General features: G+C 35.5%; 2 protein-coding genes and 1 pseudogene across 2 annotated transcripts in view; all 3 read left to right on the top strand.

Annotated features, from left to right (window-relative positions):
- LOC116848277 overlaps positions 1-4,841 on the top strand; it is an 8,921-nt gene extending 4,080 nt beyond the window's left edge. The window contains exons 3-8 of the mRNA XM_032824177.1: positions 766-996; positions 1,105-1,439; positions 2,616-2,834; positions 3,076-3,550; positions 3,994-4,224; positions 4,315-4,841. Of these exons, the coding sequence (XP_032680068.1) occupies positions 766-996; positions 1,105-1,439; positions 2,616-2,834; positions 3,076-3,550; positions 3,994-4,224; positions 4,315-4,655 (1,832 nt within the window). The 3' untranslated portion in view covers positions 4,656-4,841. The remainder of the gene's footprint in view (positions 1-765; positions 997-1,104; positions 1,440-2,615; positions 2,835-3,075; positions 3,551-3,993; positions 4,225-4,314) is intronic.
- Positions 4,842-5,943: 1,102 nt separating this feature from the next.
- Positions 5,944-7,809, top strand: LOC116848280 (odorant receptor 13a-like). The gene is made up of 3 exons (XM_032824178.1): positions 5,944-6,488; positions 6,604-6,834; positions 7,169-7,809. The coding sequence occupies exons 1-3, from the start codon at positions 6,059-6,061 to the stop codon at positions 7,507-7,509; spliced, it is 1,002 nt and encodes a 333-aa protein (XP_032680069.1). The 5' UTR covers positions 5,944-6,058; the 3' UTR covers positions 7,510-7,809.
- A 201-nt stretch (positions 7,810-8,010) lies between these two features.
- Positions 8,011-12,141, top strand: LOC116848279 (annotated as a pseudogene).
- Positions 12,142-13,393: the final 1,252 nt, after the last annotated feature.

The raw sequence follows: 13,393 nt of genomic DNA on the forward strand, positions 1-13,393 counted from the left end.
ATTGCCTTTAGCTTGAACGGAAAGTTTTTTTGGCTTACGCAACAAGTCGTCATATTCAACCCAATTGGTACCATTACGTACATACGCAGTATAATGGCCAACTGACGTTTCGAAATGTCAAATCGATTTTTTTTCGAATTTTCGGAGAACGGATGACGCTACGAGTCTCATACTCTAAAACTATAATTCTTAAGCCTAGCACAACTCAGAACAAAAAAATCTCGGGTGGAACAAGAAAGGAAGCATGTGTTTACACAGTCGATCATCATACACAGTCGATCTCGGGTACCTGAAGAACCGAATGATTTCTGTTGCCGAGCGCTCAGCGCGAACACTTTCGATAATCGCGGCTCTTCGGTTATACTCTGCACTTGGTTTCAACATTACGACTGTTTCAAGGTTATGATAGTTTAGTACACGCGTCAAGCTATTTGAACGCTAATCGCGACATCTACCAGTGGTATAGAACGGCGAGAATTTCAAATTGAGTTTTGTCCGGATTTTGGCGCCGCACCCTGTAGTTGATGTACCAAAGTAACATATCAACCATACCTATTAACATCTCACAAAGATAATAAGAGTGATGCAACTATTTTGCTTATAATTAAATATTTTTGATTATGTGGATTATATCTTTTTTTTCTGTGTGATTTGTTGAAGCGATCATTAATACCACAAATTTAGAATGAACTTGAAATAGTAAAAGACTGTTATATTATTATTTAAAGAAATCTAATAAAATTTATTATCTTGTCTCTCACGAAGGTACCGACGCTTTGTTTCTCAATGCTACATTGCACATTTGCGGCCAAGTGGAAATTCTGAAGACCGATTTCACCAATTTCGACACTGCGAGTCCGAGAGTCCAGGAGCGCTTCAACGTATTAGTCGAAAGACACAACTATCTGATAACATTGACCAGTAAACTCGCCGAGACGATCAGTCTTGTTATGTTGGTACAGTTCTTTTTTAGCAGCATTCTTCTGTGTGTAATAGGTGAGTATGTTGCCGCTTTTTTAATATTCCCGACATCTCCAGTATGTATTAGTAAAGAAAGGATGCATTATAAAAGCGCTTAGACTAAATAGACAAATGTCCCCGCAGGATTTGAACTTATCCTTGCGTTGAAGACCAGCGATTACGCAATGCTGGCGAAAAGCATCGTGGTATTGAGCGCCTTTATGGTACAGTTATCTTCATACAGTTTTGTCGGAGACTACTTGAAGTCCCAAATGGAAGAAGTTGGATTGTCTATTTATCAAAGTACTTGGTACAATCTTCCTCTGACTGTGACGAGAAACATAGTTTTCATTATGATGTGGGATCAAAGTCCTGTCAAATTTCAAGCTGGGAATTTCATCGTCGTAAATCTGTCGACTTTTATGAGCATCGTCAAAACGTCGATGTCCTACCTGTCTGTTTTACGCGTGATAGTGGAGGCATAAAAAATGCTTGATACGCACAATAAAAAGAAAAATATGTATTATGATTCTGTAACAGACCGCAATATAAGTAAAATTCCGCAATATAGAGATCTACAAAAATAGCGTAGCGTATCTCTTAATTATCATTCTAATAAAATCACCAAGTCAAAATACAGGGTGTCCTGCCACTACCACATTGTCTTTTAAGGGCGGATTCCTGAGATGATTTGAATAAAAGAATCCTAATGCAAAAATGGCGAGGCTATAATAAGGCTATAATAAGCGAGGCTTTTCAAATTATAAACGATTAAAGTTGACCAATTATATTGGCTAAAGTACGCGCGCTCAGGTACGATACAACATAATGGTACAAGTGCATGCACATGTCGTCCCTTTTCCAAATATTGATATGGAAGTTCCACACATAAAACAACGTATGTAATAACAATCTGCCTTTTCTATCATTTAAATAAACATATCGCAAATACTAACAATTTTGTCAAAATGTTATGAATAAAATATCAATACATTTATGAGAATCAATAAGCTGTCACACATTTGACGTTTCTTTCAGAGATTTGCAACTAATTTTATATCTTATGCAAATTCTCACTTATGTGCACGCACTTGTACCATTGTGTTGTACTTGAGTGCGCGTATTTTAGCCAATATAATTGGCCAACTTTAATCGTTTATAATTTGAAAAGTATTATAGCTTCAACATTTTTGCATTGGGATTTTTTTCTTCAAATTATCTCAGGAATTCGTCCTTAAGAGATAATGCAGTAGTGTCGGGACACCCTGTATATTCGTCCGCGTGTGCCAATACGGGGCTGAAGAACGTGCAGCCTTCTTTCGTACAACAACAATACGATACAAAGTTTGTCGGAAAAATTCTTTAATTACCTACGTTTCTTCGAAAACTAATCTGGACACCAAATTCCATCTTAAATCGTACACCGTATTGTTACATGAAAGATACGACTTTAGACAAGAAGAGATATTACAACATTATCAACAAAACCATCCATGTTCAACTGAAAATGGGCTTACCGAAGTAAAAAAAGAGAACTCTCTCTTTACTTTCATAAAACATTCTTTCCAGCAATTTTTTTTAACAACGGTACTTTCGAAACTGACGGAACGCGTTAAAAAAAATTGCGTGAGATCAATAAAATATGAACATAAAAGCGGTCATCATCAGTGATCGACCCATGTTATGGACAACGACCAGCAATAGCAAGCATTGTGCAATTCAGTTCCTATTCGATTACGATAATGTCATGGAAGGAGGATGTAGTATACGCTATGACTCCTATCAAACTCTTAACTATACCCTTGGGTGGTTGGCCCTTGCATGAATTCAATAAATTCGCCTTGGTGCGTTTTGCCGTGTCTACCGTTGGATTGGTATGTTTTCAGTTTCCACGTCGCAAAAACGCAGTACCGAAGTCCAACTGTACTCGTGACTGTCACATTCACGTTGAGAGTTTAACAAGCGACCCGCTTACAAAGTAGCGAAAAGTCTGTGTTTGTCAACACATGGGCACGGTGTTTTGGATAGTATCGACACGTCAAAAATGAAGAGACGATAAGGCAGCCTCATAGATGAACTATTCTGTTTTATTATTTATTCTTATTGTCTGTGCAGGCTGTGACGGTGGTCGTTCAGTTTCTTGAACTCTATTACAATTGCGCCGGAGCGTACGCGCAACTCGACGCTCTAACGCTCTTCTCATGTGGCATACTCGCTGTATTGAAAATAACATGGTTCCGTATGTATGCCGGAAACCTGTTTTGCAACTATTCATCGGCTATGAGCGATTATCGCGCGATCGACAACGAGGAGAAACGCGCTATTATGCGAAAACACGCTTTCCTAGGAAGGATAATCTGCATTATCGCTCTGTTGATCTCTTACGTCGACTCGGTGATCTTCATCGTGGGCCACTCGGCAACGAGCACCAGGGATTTCCACTTCAACACGTCCATTGAGGGCCTTCGATCAGGATACGCTATTCCGTCAACGTGCACTTTCGCGCACTTCTACATCTCGAAGAACACATTCACGGTGATCTTTGCAGTGGAGACTGTATTATTAGTGATTATGTGCCTCGGGAATCATGGTAATCAAGTCAATTATAACTACTATGGAGAAATATTACTTGCAACTATGAGATATTAATCCGTCTTAAGTTTTTTTGTCAAATTATAATAAGCCTTGACACGTTTACATTTCATTCGGGAAATTGTTTCTACGTACTGAATTCTTCTTATCCTGAATTCTTCTTATCCTGAATTCTTCTTATATGAATTTTTCTTGTATGATGCAAACATAACATGCTTATATGAAAATACAAAAGAAAAAAAATTGCTGTTATACATATGTATGTATATATGACGTTGATTTCTCGTGAAAGATCGGTGTGTTATATATGTTTGACGCTCTTTAGCATATATTTGTTGTTAACAAATGTTTGTTAAAGATCAAATTGTGTATTTTATCTCTCTTTGCAGTAAATTATCATCATATTTTTAATCGTCATATTTTTTTATATGATTTTTAAAGGTAGCGATTCTTTGTTCCTCCAAATCGCGTTGCACGTTTGCGGCCAATTAAAAATTCTCAAGGTTGCTTTCACTGACTTTGACGTTAAAGGCCCGGAAGTCTGCGAACGTTTTAACGCGCTAATTCGAAGACACGATCATCTGATAAGAATGTCCAGAAAACTCGCCGAAACGATCAGTTTCGTTTTGCTAGTGCAGCTCTTCATCAGCAGCATACTCATATGCATACTAGGTGCATACATTATCGCTAATATCACACCCATTGATGACAAGATAAATAACTCTATGAAAATCTATATTAGATAAATGTATGTTCTCACAGGATTTCAGTTTATTATAGCTTTGAAAACCAGCGACTTCGGCATGATGTCGAAAAGTGTCTTGGTACTTAGCGCTTTTCTCGCGCAGTTGACGGTATACAGTATGGTCGGTGATTACTTGAAATCTCAAATGGAAGAAGTTGCGCAGTCCGCTTATCAAAGCGCATGGTACGATCTTCCGGCGAAGTCGACAAAAAACATAGCATTCATCATTATGTGGAGCCAGCTTCCGATTAAGTTGCAAGCTGGAAATTTCATTGTGGTGGATCTACCCACCTACATGAGCATCCTGAAAACTTCTATGTCGTATTTGTCGGTGCTGCGTGTAATGATAGAGACATAAAAATATCTAATGCTTGTAACAGAGACAATTATCTCTCCGCTAGATAGATAGCTATAGAAGAAGCTGTTGTAATACGATTTTAATAAAACTGCCAATCAGAATCTCAAAACATGCATAGCTCTTGATACCAACTCAAGAGTCTGTTCTAGTGCGATGATAAAATACGTGAAATACGGTAGTAAAATAGTAAAATACCTGAAAAACTGCAAATTACATATCCTTTAGAAGATAGTGTATCGAATGTAAAATTTCCTCTTTTCCCTTAACGGTTTTTCACTTCTTTCTCTGCTTTCGTGGAAAAATTGTTTCCATCAATAACACATTATCATACATGTTATCATACATGTTATCATACATGTTATTTAGAGAAAGAAGTTTCACAGTAGAAGATTCATTTTTATAAAGCACTTTCGAAGATAACTTACCAAGTAAAAGTAATTTTTTTTTCGCTCAACAATCTATCGTTTTCCTATCTTCCTACTTTCATAAAGAAATTGTTTCCATCAATTTCGTTATATAAACGTCCTTTGAAAATTTACGGAGCATATTCGGTAAGTATTAAAATAACGTAGCTTGAAAATGAATATGCAAGCGAAGATCGCCAGCGATCGCGATGTCGTTAATAAACTGCATTTCTCGTATATATCCTTTAGAAAAGGAGGAATCAAAATGGAAGATGATACACAGCACTATCAACGACAGACGCACTCAAAGGCAACTGAATGAAAATAAAATTCCTTCCCCTCATGGGTCATTCGCATCTCTATCATTCTACTTTCATGAAAAAATAGTTTCCATCAATTTCGTCGAATAAACGTTGTTTGAAAAATAACGGAGCGCATTCGGTAAGTATTAAAATAGCGTAGCTTAAATAAAATATGAATGCGCAAGCGAAGATCGCCCGTGATCGACCCAAATTATGGACGCATACCAACATTAGCGAGCACCGTGCAAGTACCGTAGTTTTCTATTTCGCTGCAATAATGGAATGGAATGACGATATCGCATACGCTTTGACTCCCCTCAAACTTATATCTTACCCATTAGGCTACTGGCCTTTGCAGGAAAATAATATATACGATTTGCTACGATATATCGTATCGGTCATCGGCTTGGTACGTTATCAACTTTTGTCACGTGAATAAGCCGCACATGAGAGTTTTCCTTTCATTTCTTTCTCAGATATTCGAAATAGAGAGTGAACGAACTGTTAGTATATAGAACGGAATTTCTCGGGGTTGGTTGGTAGTTTGACACGTTAGTGTGACGCGGTAAAAAGTTAAAAGATTATATAAAAAAATAAGGAAAGTACAAGATACGATCCTCCTAATAAACAATCGTCTTTCTTGTCTGTGTAGCTCTGGGTGCTGACCAGCGTCTGCTACGAAATATACCACAATTGCATGGACCCGTATGCAAGGATCGACGCTATTCTGATCTTTGCGTGTGGTCTGCTGGCGTTATTGAAGATAACGTGTTTTCGTATATACTCCGACAACCTGAGTAGCAATTTCAAATCCGCCATAAACGATTATTTCGCGGTCGATAACGAGGAGAAACGCTTTGTCATGCGGCGGCATGCTTTCATGGGGAGAATGATTTGTTATTGTGTCGTGTGTGTCGCTTATGTTGGTTCGATTTTCTACGTCTCGTTGCCTTTAGTGATAGGCCACAAAAGTATCCAAATAAATGGATCCGTTGTTGTTCCTAATACGATATATCCGGTTCCCTCGACGTGTAGCTTGGGCAGCTTATCTATCCCGACGAGTTTGCACATTCTACTTTTTTTGTGGCAAAGTGTTGTATTATTCAGCATATCTACTGGCAATCTCGGTAATGAACTAATCCTCAGCGCGCTAATACAGTTTGCACGAACTACAATGTATTCATTCGTTGTGTGTGCTGAAGGTTTTGTCGTTTCAAAACAATTTATCATTTATTCATGAAGGCGGTGACTCTCTCTTCCTTGCGATCACGCTACACGTGTGCGGACAAATGGAAATTCTGAAAGTCGAGTTTGCCAACTTTGGTGTAAAAAGTTTGAATCCGAAAGAGGATTTTTCGAAGATGGTTACGAGACATCAACATCTGTTGATTCAAGCGTTGCTTCTTTGTGATACAATTAGCTCCGTTTTAGTGTTGCAACTGCTCATCAGTAGTCTCCTTATTTGTATAATCGGTAAATATCCCTTATATCTCTTATATTCACAAAAGTGATAACACACCAACATTTAATGTAATAAAATATATAACACGATACACTTCTCAAAATTTGTGTATTTTTAACATTTATTACGTATTATATTAATCTATAATTTATGCATATAATCAGTTTTATTGAAGTTATTTTTTTTTTGTTGCTTCTCTTATAAAAATTATATATTTCGTGTTATGTTTCTTTTCTATGTGACATGCTATATGACATAAATGATCAGATAAATAATCCGTCGCTAATGCCGGAGTATTTTATCAGGATCTTTTGTATATATTGCAATATAAAATGTCTTTTTCAGGTTTTCAGCTTATCGTGGCAGTGAAAGTAGGCGACACAATCATGATAGCCAAAACAGCATGGGTTCAGCTTACTTTATTGTCACAGATATTTGCCTACAGTTACGTGGGAGATTATATGAAGTCTCAAATCGAAGAAATTGCAAACGCAATTTTCAGTAGCAATTGGTACTGTTTTTCGTTTAAAATGATGAGAAACGTTGTATTCGTTATCGCACGATCACAGGACCCTGTACAGCTAATGGCCGCCAAATTTATCGTCATAAACATGGAAACTTTCATGAGCATAATAAAAACTTCTCTATCGTATCTATCCGTTCTACGTGTAATGGTGGAAGTGTAGAGCGAGGATATCTAATGAATGGCTTGAAAAGATAATCGCACACCTAAGTAATATCACGGTTTCGAAAATCCGAGAAAAATATATTCATATCGGTATAATTAAATTGATTGACATTTAAGCAGTTAAGCATTTAAGCAGTTCGGTAATATTCCAATTGTGTCACTTAAATATATACAAATTATTTATATAGTATATATCATTTATATAAATTATTATATAATTATGTATATAAATAATGCATTCTTAAGCATATATATGTGTGCAAATTCTACGTGAATTAACGTTTATCAATCGAAACCAATACTGCGTATGTTCTACGTGCTGATCCTCTTTTTCTTTCCATAGTTATCTTCTACGATTATCTATAATTATCCATATGAATAAAATGCTTTGAATATTTTTTTTCAATGCGCTTCGATTTTATAACGTAGTCGATGGTCCAGAGAGAATTTGTTTATGATTAATTCCCAGAAGTTAAGTCTTCTTATTGCTATTGCTTGGGTTCCAGACTACATTGAAAAAAATTTTTTCAAACCGTTTTAAAAAACGGTGTACAGCATTGCCAGCCATATATCGTTCTAATGACGTAACAAGATAAAGTTTAAGTTGTTTATCACTATGACAAACAGTTCTATTGCTCTGTTCAACGGTATTATCTCTGTTTAAACTTTATCTCTCGTATTTTGATTTATCAAGGTAATAAAATTTTTTTTAGAAATTTATTTTTTAAAGAATTTCATAAAAAAATGTGATTTCAACTTCTGATGCTTTTTGCCTGCAACATACTAATTTTGTTTGTTGTTTGAAGATATTTTTAAGATATTGTTTTAAGATAAGTTTGTTTGTTTGAAGATATTAGTTCCGCCGATAACCAGGTTTGCAACTTCATCATTCCCTACGAGCTATCATCGCACGATCAATAGCAAAAAGTAACGTATTATTATTTAATCTGAAAACATGCTTTCTTCAGAGGAATAATCTACGTCATCAACATGCCGAACTCTTATCTTGGTGATCTTTGTTGAGAAACATGTGGCAACGAATGTCTAATCCTTATAATGGAGAAATTCTCTTTACCAAGAAGGTATCTATAAAGGTAGCTATAATAATATGATTTCTTAATAAAACTTCTAGTCAGAACCTCAAAATACACTCAGCTATTCGGTGTAAATAAGGATTTATTCTCGTGTGTTAATAATGTGCGAAATGTTCCTGAAAAATCCGCCAAACGCTTGTATTGGTTCGGAAAAATAATGTACTAACAATAATATATATCATTTAGAAAAAAGCTTCAGAGTGGAAGATACAACGCCATCAACGATAAACGTTTAGGAAGATGACTTATCGAATAAAGATAAAATTTCCTTCCTCCCCTCAACGATCCGTCGTTTTCCTATCTCTTGCTATTTTTATCGAAAAATTATTTCCATCAGCTTCGTCGAATAAACGTCCTTTGAATAATGACGAAGCGCATTCGGCAATAACGTAGTTTGAATAAAATAACGTAGTTTGGACAAAATATAAATATGAACAAAGTATGAATCCGCACGATGTGTGTCACTAATAAACTTTATCTCTCGTATATATTCTTTAGAAAAGAAAGTATCAAAATAGAAGATGCGTTATACAGCATTATCAACGACAGACGTATCCGAAGACAATATATCGAATATAAAAGTAAAATTTTTTCCCTTCCTTCAATAGTCATTCACTTTCCTGTCTGTCTGTTCTCATCAAAAAATTATTTCTATCAATTTCATTGAATAAGCGTTGTTTGAAAAATAATGGAGCGCATTCGGTGAATACTGAAATAGCGTAACTTAAATAAGATATAAGAATGCGCGAGCGAAGATCGTCGGTGATCGATCTATACGGATCGATCTTTACGGACGCATACCAACATTAGCGAGCACTGTGCAAGTACCGTAGTTTTCTATTTCACTGCAATAATGGAATGGAATGACGATATGGCATACGCTTTAACTCCTCTCAAACTTTTATCTTTCCCACTAGGCTATTGGCCCCTGCAGGAAAATAATATATTCGATTTGCTACGATATATCGTCCGTCGCCGGTTTGGTACGTTTTCTACTTTTGTCTCGTAAATAAGCTGCACATTGAAGTTTTGCTCCGCTTCGTTCTCGGATATATAATAGTACTCGGATATGATAATTCTCGGATATGAAATAGTACAAACAAACATGGGCTGGTAAAACGGGACTTGTCGAGATCGGTTGGTAGTTTGATATGTTATAGACGCGGTAGACTTAAAAAGTAATATATGAAAAAATAAATAAGGAAAAGAACGAAATACGCTTCTAATTAACAGTCTGTCTTCCTTGTCTGTGCAGTTATGGGTGCTGAGTACCCTTAGCTTCGAAATCTATCACACTTGTATCGACCCGTACGCAAAAATCGATGCTCTTTTGATCTTCTCGTGCACCTCTCTGGCAACACTGAAGATAACGTGGTTTCGTATATATTCCGACAATCTGAGTAGCAATTTCAACTCCGCCATAAACGATTATCTCACAATCGACAACGAGGAACAGCGCGTTGTCATGCGGCGACACGCTTTCATGGGAAGAGCGATTTGCTACTGTGTCGCGTGTGTCTCTTACGTTGCTACGGTATTTTACATCTCGTTGCCTCTAGTGATAGGCCACAGTGATGTCCAAGTAAATGGATCCGTCGTTATTCCTAATACGATATATCCGATTCCCTCGGCGTGTACCTTAGGAAGCTTGTCCATGTCGACGAGTGTGCACGTCGTGCTCTTTATATTGCAGAGCATTATAATGGTCAACATTTCCACTGGCAATCTTGGTAATGTGTCAGTCTTTAGTGCACTAATTACAATGTATTCATTCATTATGTGTGCTGAAGGTTTCGTCGTTTTAAAACAATTTATCATTTATTCATCAAGGTGGAGACTCCCTTTTCCTCGCTATCACGTTGCACGTGTGCGGACAAGTGCAAATTCTGAAAATTGAGTTTGAGAATTTAGGCGTGAGAAGCTCCAATCCGAATGAAGATTTTTCAAAAATGGTGAGAAGGCATCAGCATCTGCTGCATCAAGCAACGCTTCTGGCTGATACGATTAGCTTCGTTTTAGTGATACAACTGCTCATCAGTTCCGTCCTTGTTTGTATAATCGGTAAATATACCTTACTTTACATTTCATATCCGCAAAAGTGATATAGCACCAAAATTTGCGATTATTATTTGGCAATAAGATATATAAGATTATACATTTCACACACAAAATTGTATTTTCAATATTTACTGTATCTTTTTCTTAATTTATAATTGATGCATTGATTTTTATGCGATTTTATCATTCTCTTGCTCGCCGTAAAAATTACATTTTTCGTTGTTGTGTATCTTTTCCATGACGTGCTATATAACATGAATTGTCGAATAAATAATCCTCAGGCATATAATATATGCCAGTGTATTTTATTAGTATGCTGCAAATACGATCGCAGTGTCTTTTTCAGGTTTTCAACTTATTTTAGCATTAAAAGTGGGCGATAATCATGATAACTAAAACTATATGGGTGCAGACTACTCTACTGACACAGATATTTGCCTACAGCTACGTGGGAGATTATATAAAGTCTCAAATGGAAGAAATTGCATACGCGATTTTCAATAGCAATTGGTACAGTTTTTCATTTAAAATGATGAGAAACATCTTGTTCGTTATCGCGCGGGCACAGGATCCTATTCAGCTGGCGGCCGGCAAATTTCTCGTCGTGAATATATGGAAACTTTCATGAGTATAATAAAAACCTCTCTTTCATATTTGTCCGTATTGCGTGTAATGATGGAAACATAAGGAAAAGATAGCCGATCAAAAATTTAAAAAGATAATCGCACGCGTCTAAATAATATCACGGAATTTCAAAAATCCGAGAAGAAAAATAATTTTTGTCTGTGCAATTAAATTTCTGACACTTGAGGCCCTATTTTGTAATTTTTAACAACAACGTTGTTATCGTTATGTTATAATTGTGCAATTATATTACCTACCATACATTATACCTGCGCAACAACAACGTAATGATAACAATACCGTCATACTGCAGGAGCCAAGAGTAAATCTTGATTCGACTATGAAAGTTTCATGTGATGAGAGCGTGAAATACTGTTTTATGTGTGTAGTTATGTATTCATATACATGACTAATCATCGTTCGCACGGACGCAACAGCTACAAGTTAATGCAGCTAACTGGGCTACATTTTCCGTGGTATTTGTAACTTGGCGTATTTTGCTTTGTCGACATTATATTTGCTTACCAAGCTTTTTTGACATCTTCCTTATATAAGCAGCAAGAATACTACAGAGCCCGATTTTACATTTAGGTCCTTGGAAATTTGTAATAATTAAAAATATAGACTCATACTGCACCACGCATCAAATGTTCATTTAAATAAGTTTCGATTTTTAATTTCACTTGTTTCCAAAAAATGCTTTGTATCTCAGATATAGTGCAGATGTTTCTGCGAATTATAAATATTATAAATACAAAGTGATTTTCTCCGTATTTTGGTCAAATATGTCAAATGCCTTTATCTATTTCGCAGCTTTCCGCGATAAGTCACTACACACGTTATGAGTTCTGCAGACCCTTAAAAGTTACAGAATAAATCCTTTAGGCACAGAAAGAGCACGCGCGCAAGAGAGAGAGAGAGAGAGAGAGAGAGAGAGAGAGAGAGGGAGAGAAAGAGAGAGAGAGAAAGAGATTGGCAGGGTTGGGAAAGTTATTTTTTAAAAGTAACTAGTTACAGTTACAGTTCCCTTTGCTAAAAATATAACTAGTTACAATTACAAGTTACTGGCTATGAAAAGTAACTCGTTACAGTTACTCAAAAAGTAACGAGTCGTTACTTTTAAGTTATTTTCTTGAAATGATTGTAAATTATTAATGTAAATACAAAAATCTTACATTTTAAGCTTTACTAAAATATAGGAATTAAATTTTATAATTAATATCTATCACATTAATTAGTCTGTCCACTTAACAAATTTCAAATCTGTACTTAACATAATAAAAATTTAATAGTAGTCTTGTAAAGATAAAAGAATCTAATTACATGCTCCATAAATACGTTGGTAAATTTATTAAATTACTATACAATTATTATGTAATTTTTATTTTATTTTATGTTTCCCAAGTAACTATTAAAAAAGTTACAAGTTACTAAAAATAAGTAACTAAGTTAAGTTACAGTTACAGGTGGGAAAAAAGTAACTAAGTTAGGTTACAGTTACCGAAAAAATGTAATTGTAACTGTAACTTTGTTACAAGTAACGAGTTACTTCCCAACCCTGGAGATTGGTAATATTGATATTGAATTAATATTAATATTAATTAGTCAATATACCAGTAGATATATAGTAGAATTATTGATTAGTTGAATTAATATTAATTAGTTGTATACGTTATGTGTATAAGTAAAAATATATCCTTACGTATATATATTACGCACTTTTTACGTGACTATACTATTTGTCTGTGTTGTCAATGAAATGTGATAACGTGAAGTGTATGAAGTTGGCACCTCACTTTTTGAAATTTATAATTTTGAATGTTGTTCCAGATTGTTCTGACTTTGTACCACATTGTTCCAAAGTGATATTGCTTTATTTAAAACGGTTTTCGAATAAAACAAAAAAAATGATTTTTTGAGCTGGCACCCCACTTTTCGAAAATCAAACATTCTGATACCGCAATAGATTGTTCTAGTTGTTCCAAACATTGTTCCAAAAAGACAAATCCGTAAGTTGAATTATAAGTCCAAAAAATGAAAAAAATGTTTTTGACCTGGCACCCTATTTTTTGAAAATAAAGCATTCCGATACCGATATAGATTGTT

The sequence above is a fragment of the Odontomachus brunneus genome, unplaced genomic scaffold (assembly GCF_010583005.1).
Source record: "Odontomachus brunneus isolate Ranch 3 - 2012 unplaced genomic scaffold, Obru_v1 Obru_scaffold_092, whole genome shotgun sequence".
Classification (NCBI taxonomy): Eukaryota; Metazoa; Arthropoda; class Insecta; order Hymenoptera; family Formicidae; genus Odontomachus; species Odontomachus brunneus.